We start from the raw sequence: 8827 nt of genomic DNA, 5'->3' as shown, positions 1-8827 counted from the left end.
ATCTGTAAAAACAGGTCAGGGAGATTGAATTTTAAAAAAAAAAGAAGAAGAAAAAAAAGTTTCTCTTCTCGGGGAAGTCGGAGCGGAGGCGGAGCCGAGCGCGGGAGGGGCGGGGCGCCGAGGTGGGAAAGTGGGCGGAGCCACGGAGAGCAGGTGAAACCTACGCCGGGCAGGAGTTGGCTCAGAAGGCGCTGCAGGCGCTGGGCTGGGCGGCTGGTTTCTGTTTTGGGACGGGGCGGGGCGGGGGCGGCCAGCCCGCGTGTCCGGCGGCGGCGCCCGGGGCGGGCGGGCTGGCTCGGAGGAGGCGAGCCGGCGGAGGGGAGCCATGGCGCGGGAGCTGAGCCAAGCCGAGGTGCTGGACTTCCTCTGCCAGGCCGGGGGGCGGGTGGCCAACGCCGCCTTGCTGGGCCACTTCAAGCGCTTCTTGCGCGACCCGCAGGCGCCCCCTGCCCAGCTCCAGCACCGCCGCCACCTCTTCAAAGGCTTCGTCAACTCCGTGGCCACCGTCAGCCAGGACGGGCCCGGCGCCGCCACCACCTACGTGGTGCTCAGGAAGCGCTACCGGGACCTGGTCGGGGAGGAGCCGCGACCGACGCCCCACGACGGTCCGTTCGCTGAGCCGCCGCCGCCACCGCAGGATCGACCCGGCCGATCGCCGCCGCCGCTCCAGCAGGCCAGGTGGGAGCGCGCGGGGAAGTCTTGGGGAGCCGCTTCTCCCCGGAAAATTCCCGGGCCGGATGGCAGCGGCCGACTCTCGGATGGCCAACTGGCGGCGGGCCGCCGGGCCGCCAGGTGCCCGTCCGGCACACCTGGAGCCGGATCGCGGCCTCCGCTGCCCGCCAGCCCCGCCCTGGGCTGCCTGGGCAGAGAGAAGAAGCGTCACCGGCCGCCCCTCGCGGAGCCCGCCGCCCCGGACCCGCCGCCACTCCTGCAGGAAAGGGCGCAGCCGTCCAACGGCCTCGGTTTACCCGTCGGAGAAATGGGCGCGCTTCCGAGTGCTGGCAGTGCCCAGCAAAGGATTCGGGATTGGATCGTTACTCATCATTCGGCTGCCGCCGAGCCTTCCCCTCCCCTCACAGAAGAGGGGGAAGCCTGGCGGGTCAGAGCTGGGTCTCGAAGCTCAGAGCTGAGCGCCTGCCGCCCGTGGGGGTCCCTGGATTTCGGTCCGAGGTCTGAGTCCTCTGAGGGATGGCGGGAGCCCCCTGTGCCTGTCTTCCGCAGCATCCGATGCCAGCTTTCCTTGCAGGACTTGGAGGACCATCTGGAGCAGGAGAGCTCGGCCAGTGAAGAGGGCAGCAGCAGCGCCAGCCGGGAGAGTAGCTCCCATCCAGGGGAAGGGGAAACGGGCAAGACGAACAACAGGTGCATCCAAAACTCAGCTGGGCGCCAGGGACCCGGGGGCACCCCTCACAGCAATGGCCTGGGGGAGATGCCCCTTGCCCAGGCCAGCCAAGACTCCACGAATGGCAAGTCCCCTCCGCACGCTGCTTTGCTGCACCGGATTATTGGGAGAGCTGCCACTCTGGGCAAAGCAGAAGGCAGGGATCTGTTGAAGCCAAAGCCGTGGAAGATGGACAGACCGGCATCCCCAACTCTGGATACCCCCTTAAGTCCCTGTTTGGCACCCAGACAAAGACCTGTGGCAAATGCCCTGTTTGTGGAGAGGCTGGCCCTTAACCCAGATGGGCCTGCTGAGCACAGGTCTTCCTTGGTACCCCTGGACGGTCGAGAACACAGCTGGCTGGTGAAAATAGCCACGGGGTCCTGGATGCAGGTCCGGGCACTGCTCCAGGAAGACCCTCAGCTGGTGCTCCACAGGGACTTCATCTCGGGCTTCACGGTGCTTCACTGGCTGGCTAAACACGGGAATGCCCAGGTGCTGCAGGACTTTGTCACCGGTGCACAGGAGGCAGGGATTGCACTGGATGTCAATGTCAGGTCCGGTTGTGGCTACACCCCGCTGCATATGGCAGCCATCCACAACCACCCCCTGATCATGAAGATCCTGGTGCAGAAGCTGCAGTGCCGGACGCAAGTCCGGGACAGTAGCGGCAAGAAACCTTGGCAGTATTTGAGCACCAGCGCTTCTGGAGAAATATGGCAGCTTTTGGGGGGCCCACGAGGCAGGACCATCTTCCCAACTCATCCAATCATCAGACCATCCACGGTCTCTTCTTCATCATCAGTGTCCCTAGCGAGGAAAGTGAGCCGAAAGCCCTCCTTGGCAAACTACTTGAAACCTCAACATATGAAATGGAAAGTGGGGTACAAGTGCCCCATCTTACAGGAGACTGAGGAATACAGTGATTAACAACTGCTGCTGTGGCCTTGGGCCAAGACAAAGTGGGGGTTTTGATGATCCGGCTCTCCAAAGATGTTAAGGGCTCGGGCTATTTTTGAGCTCATTAGTTATGTTTAGGGCAGTGTTTCTCAACCTTGGCCACTTGAAGAGGTATGGACTTCAACTCCCAGAATTCCTCAGCCAGCAGAGCTGGCTGGGGAATTCTGGGAGTTGAAGTCCATACCTCTTCAAGTTGCCAAGATTGAGAAACATTGGTTTAGGGAAAAACTGGAGGAAAAAAAAAATGGCACTTTATTCCTGAACATGTTTGGACATTAATTTTAACTGGGATGGGGAGAATCGCTTTACACGACCCGTGCAGAAACTTGGGTCTGGAGTCCGTCCTGCAAAATGCTCGGGGAGAATTCTCTGGGCAATCTCGAATAAGCCTTTCAGGTCTGTTGCCGAGAATCTGCACTTTAGCTTTTTTTTTTTTTTTCTTGCAAAAAGCAACTGTTGGGTGAGAAGAACAGTAGTCTCCCTGGAAGGGTGGGTGGGAGAATGAGGATCGAATTTTAAATCCATGTTGGCTTTGAAGTACTGGAAGGTCTTCATGCAAAGACCTTTGAGTTGGGTGTTTGGAGAAGTGGGGGGGGGGAAGGCAGGTTGTCCATGAAACTACAATGTCAGTATTGCCAAATGCCATGTATGGACCCAAAGAGAAGGGTGTCATTTGCACTCTTCCCTCACCAGCTGGGATGAATTCTTACCGTTTGCCTTTGGGGACATGTTAAAAAGACGGGCGGGCTGGAATGTCTTAATTAGGTGGGTTAACCTCATTGCAAAGAGTTTGAAGCCTTCAAAGAAAAATGCCCAGAGGTTAAAAGAGACAATGAGCTTCAACCCACTTGGGAGCTAAAAAGAGACCAACAGAAACTTGATTTTATTTTATGGCTTTGTAAGGCCTGTTAATAAATCTTATTGCTGCTTACACATATATTTTTGCATCTTCTTGTCTTATCTTAGAGGTACTTTCTTGTGTGGCACTGCTACTTAAAGTTAGCCTGAAATGGAGAGTTTGCATATGCTTCTAAGGATAGATGTCTATGGGGATTCTCAGTCATCCACATCATGGTTGTCCCAAAGATGCTTTTTAACAAGACAACTGGACTTTCTTGTTTTTCTCTGAAGACATTTCACTTCTTCAGCTCTGACTGGATGGCGGGGAATGGAAGGGTTTATATTCCTGGCACATGGCTGGTCATTTGCATTCTTTTAGAGAGTTGTTGAGGCCACTTGGAGGTTTATGTGTCCACAGGGTCACCTGAGTGGTGCAAATGGGTGTGGAGCCTTCCTGGAGCTGCTGAAAATCCTTCCATTCCCCACCATCCAGTCAGAGCTGAAGAAGTTTCTTGGATGAGAAGCGAAATGTCTTCAAAGAAGAAACAAGAAACTCCAGTTGCCTCATGAAAAAGCACCTTTGGGAGTCTAAGGATAGAGTAGACTCTAGAAAGAAGATCAGTAGCTGTCCCCATGGCTTCCCAGCACTGAAAGCATCCCTCTGTAGCAGGGGTCTTCAGACTTGGCCCTTTTATGACTTGTGGACTTCAACTCCCAGAATTCCTCAGCCAGACACGCTCGCTGGCTGAGGAATTCTGGGAGTTGAAGTCCACAAGTCATAAAAGGGCCAAGTTTGAAGACCCCTGCTTTATAGAATCGACATGTGGAAGGTGTGTTTGCAATGGCACCTTGTGAGTGCTGGAGAGTAGCTGCCCCACAGATTGATTGTCTCCCTGGAGAACATTTAGTGAAGCGACTGGAGCTTAACTCAAATTATAGGATTTGCAGATGAAGGTTCTGCTTTGAGCCTAGCTAGGATCTTGGCTTAGCATATGTGAATTCAGCCATTATAGTTTGCATGTAATGGTTTAGGGCAGGGGTAGGCAACCTCGGCTCTTTTATGACTCATGGACTTCAACTCCCTGGTTTTAAGGTTTAATCAGCGCTCAAGAAACCATAGTCAAGGCGATTTGTGATCTGATAGAGGATGGACCTAACAACAGTAGTACAGGTGGCCCTCAACAACAGTTTGTATAATGACCAACGGCACTGAAAAAAAGTGTTTTAAGACCATTTTTCACATGACTATTGTAACATCCCCATGGTCACATGATCAGAATTTCGACATTTGGCAACTGACTCGTATTCATGACAGTTGCAGAGTCCCGGAGCCGTGGGATCACCTTTTGCAGTGTTCTGAGAAGCAACGTTAATGGGGAAGCCAGATTCACTTAACATAGCCGTGTTAGTAATTTAACAACTGCAGTGATTTACTTCACAAACATGGCAAGGAAAGTCGTGAAATGGGGCAAAACTCACTTAACAAATGTCTCACTTAGCAACATAAATTCTGGGCTTAATTGTCGTAAGTCGAGGACTACCTGTAGTTCAATCCTGTGTGTGCCTGGCTGAGGAATTCTGGGAGCTGAAGTCCACAAGTCATAAATGGGTCAAGTTTGAAGACCCCTGGATTAGAGTTGCTTTGGTTTTCGTAGCACGCTCAGCAAAATTCAGCCACCTTACTAGGTTACGAACTGGCATGTGGTATGCCTTAACCCAGTGGTTCTCAACCTTTTTAATGCCGCGACCCCCAACCGGTCGTAAGTCAAGGACTACTCAACCAGTGGTAAGTCAAGGACTACTCAACTGGTGCAGCACCGTTTGCAGAATGGGACTTTTGGCGGGCTCAGCAGGGCAGAGACAGCCTGGAAAATTCCTATTGGCTATTGAAAGCCAATAGAATTAGACTCTATTCAAGAGAGTCTATTCTATTGGCTTTCAAAAGCCAATAGAATAAAAGGGAGTAGCACAGCTAAGGAAAAGGGGGGAAAAAATGGCAGACTGCGTTTTTTGGCGACCCCCGTGAAATGGTCGTTCGACCCCAAATGGGGTCCCAACCCACAGATTGAGAACCACTGCCTTAACCCAACTGGAATTGGTTCAAAATAATTTTTTGATTAAACAAACAATGCCTGAGGACAATGTGAAAACCTTATCATTAAAACCACCTGAAAGGGAGCATGGATGCTGGCTTAATGGAGAACAAGGAAGGGAATAAAACGACAGGTGCTCGAATCTATCCTTGTAAAAGACATCCCAAATTAATAGTGACATACTTCTTTGCAAGCAAAGACAGATCAGCTTATGAGTGCTAATTAAAAGCTTCTTGGTTCATATAATATGTTTTAAACTCAACTATTTCTTGAATGTTGTTACCATTTGCTTTCACTAGTATGTGCATATGTTTGTATCTCTTTCCTGCCCCCGCCTCCCATATTTGGGACCCCCTCCTTCACTCTTGTGGATTCAAAGCATCCAGGGATGATGGACACAACTGGAAAGAATTTTAGGAATTTTAAGATTTCAGAACTTGCCTGCAGAGATAGCATAATTCAGCCCAAGAGTTTAAAAGATTCCGTTCTTGGTGCAACTAGGAAAAAAAAAATTACAATTTCTGTGAGTTTATGGTGAAAATCTGGAAAAAGGCAGTTGCCCACCACTTCCTTAATGTTACCAATGTGACGGCATGGCCATGAATTCATCCTGAGTCAAGCTTGACCTCAAGGAGACATTTCCATTTTATATGACCATGCAGTCAGAGGAAATGCATAAATCACTGTCATGCTACACAACGCTTGTGCTGCCCCTTCCCCCAGCGCAATCAAAGGTAAACCTAACTCCGTCTGCTGCATGGCACTTTAAACGTGTTTGCTTGGGCTGCTGATTAGTTTTCCCTTACTGATGTTTACATTTCTTGCTATAGAAGCATTTTCTGATGTCAGGTTTTATTGCTTAGTTATTTGGCCGCTGCAGTTCTAATGAAAGGAGCGGAGAAGGTCAGGAGGGAGAACCGGAATTAAAACATAAACTATCTCTGGCACCTGTAATTAACTGCAATACAGGCAAGCAGGTATGTAGTTCAAGACCGTTTAATGAACCTATTAATTACCTTTCTGAGCCCAGGAACCAATGGGAGAAGAGTAATATGTCTGGAGATTATGTGAGCTTTCTGAATCTTTGGTCACGTTTGATGAGTCTGCCGGATCAGGAAGAACTGAAATCCTTGACTCCTGCCCTTGTTATCGTCCAGATAGACAACTGCAGTTCAGTTTGTGTAGGGCTGTCCTTGACAATGGCTCAGAAACTGCAGCTGATCTCTGTTAACAGAATGTGGTTGCCGGTTGAGTTTGTCAATGCAGTAGACAACATTTGATTGTTGTCTACTGCATTGTCTAATTGTCTAATTGTCTAATTGTCTAATTGCTGGTAGCCAACAACAACATGACTACAAAACAGTTGTCAGGTACTGTAGAATCTGCTCGCCCCACACAGCTACAGTGAGAGTATCACCCCAAAAGAGTATATAAACAAGGTTAAATCATGGCAACTGGACCAAAGTTTATTAAACCGAGACCTTTCGTTACTCATGCAAGTAACTTCTTTGGTCAAAATGAAATGTTTTGGTTAGGCAGAGAGTCGTTGGGATGAACTAATTCTTCCAGAGGTTTCTCCCCAAAATGAAATGCAATTTGTAAATGTAGACTCAATCGTCCATGTACAAATCTGACTCTATGCTTAACCAAAATTTTTCGTTTTGTCTAAAGAAGTTACTTGGATGAGTAACAAAACGTTTCAGTTTCATAAACTTTGATCCAGTTGCTATGCTTTTACCTTTTTACATGCTTTTGGCCTGGATGGTTGAGATTAAAAAGATTAGCCAGTATCAATAGCATTTAGGCTTGTATATCGCCCCATTGTACTTCATAGCACTTAACTGGGTGGTTTACAATGTAAGCATTATTTGCATATTGCCCCCAGCAATATGTCTTCAAAAGGAAGAGGCGTGTGTCAGGAAAATAGAGATCCTGAAACAGTGATATAAAATAAGACTTGGGAATCAAGCTTCTGTAGGCAAATTACTAACCCTAACTCCAACCTCACACCTGACTTTCTGAATCTGTGCTGCTTCCGATTCCTTGATTGACTTTTGGCATAGCATAATTAGCTCTGATTTTTTTTGGATCTTGAGATTTGTCTGCACAGAACTTTGGCTTCTGAGTAAGCTTGTTTGCTTTTCCCAAGTCCTTACATTCCTGTGCTCTAGCAGGATTTATAACTGCCATAAAGACAGATCTAAGTCTAACCTCTCGCCTTCCTTATTTCTAGTAGAGGACGGAAGCAAACTTCCAATTTCTGGAATCATCTAAGTCCATACGAACGCATAGGTCCTCTTAATAAATGAAAGCTCCAGTACTTAGAAATGTGGTCACTTGCCAAGAAAAACAAAATGGAGAAGTAGAGTGGGGCTGGAAATAGCCCAAATCAATTTCATGTTTGCCTTCTGATAAATATTTTATGACCATATATCCATCACCCTTGGTGGGAACCGTGGTGGCTCAGGGGTTAGAATGCAGTATCGTAGGCTAATTCTGCCACCTGCCAGCGGTTCGATCCTGACCAGCTTAAGGTTGATTCAGCTTTCCATCCTTCCAAGGTCAATAAAATAAGGATCCAAATGGCTGGGGGCAATATGCAAATAATGCTTACATTGTAAACCACCCAGAGAGTGTGCTGTAAAGTGCTATGGGGCAATATACTAGGCTAAATGCTATTCATATGGCTAATTTCTCTCTCTTTTTAATCTCAATCCTCTAGGCCAGGGGTAGGCAACTTTGGCTCTTTTATGACTCGTGGACTTCAACTCCCAGAATTCCTGAGCCAGCATGGCTCAGCTTGGAAACCTCTCCCTTTCTCCTCAGCATGGCTGGCTCAGGAATTCTAGGAGTTGAAGTCCATGAGTCATAAAAGAGCCAAGGTTGCCTACCTCTGACCTAGGCCTAGGCCACTTTATGACTTGTGGACTTCAACTCCCAGAATTCCTGAGCCAGTATGGTTCAGCTTGGAAACTTCTCCCTTTCCCCTCAGCATGGCTGGCTCAGGAATTCTGGGAGTTGAAGTCCACGAGTCATAAAAGAGCCGAGGTTGCCTACCCCTGCTCTAGGCCAAAAGCATGTAAAAAGGCTAAATCATGGCATCTGGACCAAAGTTTATTAAACTGAAATGTTTCGTTACTCATCCAAGTAACTTCTTCAGTCAAAATGAAAATTTTGGGGTTAAGCATAGAGTTATATTTTTACATGTATGATTGAGTCTACATTTACAAATTGCACTTCATTTTGGGGGAGAAACCCCTGGAAGAGTTAGTTCATTCCAACCATTTTCTAACTCTCTGCCTAACCAAAAATTTTCATTTTGGCTGAAGAAGTTCCGAAGTCAGTAAAATGAGGACCCAGACCAGAGGTTGGCAACTTTGGCTCTTTTATGACTCGTGGACTTCAATTCCCAGAATTCCTGAGCCAGCCATGCTGAGGGGAAAGGGAGAGTTTCCAAGCTGAGCCATGCTGGCTCAGGAATTCTGGGAGTTGAAGTCCACAAGTCATAAAAGAGCCAAGGTCGCCTACCCCTGACCCAGACTGTTGGGGGCAA

The 8827-nt window shown here is 48.7% G+C and overlaps 1 protein-coding gene across 1 annotated transcript; it reads left to right on the top strand.

The window, feature by feature from the left end:
* The first annotated feature begins 228 nt into the window (after positions 1-228).
* SOWAHB (sosondowah ankyrin repeat domain family member B) lies at positions 229-2454 on the top strand. Its single transcript, XM_039368126.1, has one exon. It carries the CDS (start codon positions 326-328, stop codon positions 2309-2311), a length of 1986 nt encoding a protein of 661 aa, XP_039224060.1. The 5' UTR covers positions 229-325; the 3' UTR covers positions 2312-2454.
* The last annotated feature ends 6373 nt before the right edge of the window (positions 2455-8827 follow it).

Source organism: Crotalus tigris, unplaced genomic scaffold (genome assembly GCF_016545835.1).
Source record: "Crotalus tigris isolate CLP2741 ecotype Arizona unplaced genomic scaffold, ASM1654583v1 scf7180000020638.432655, whole genome shotgun sequence".
Lineage (NCBI taxonomy): Eukaryota > Metazoa > Chordata > Lepidosauria > Squamata > Viperidae > Crotalus > Crotalus tigris.
The sequence above is the reverse complement of the archived record's forward strand: the minus strand, read 5'-3'. Positions and strand labels throughout refer to the sequence as shown.

Bases quoted from the DNA above. Each gene is read 5' to 3' on its own strand.
- SOWAHB (XM_039368126.1), top strand. From the start codon at position 326: ATGGCGCGGGAGCTGAGCCAAGCCGAGGTGCTGGACTTCCTCTGCCAG.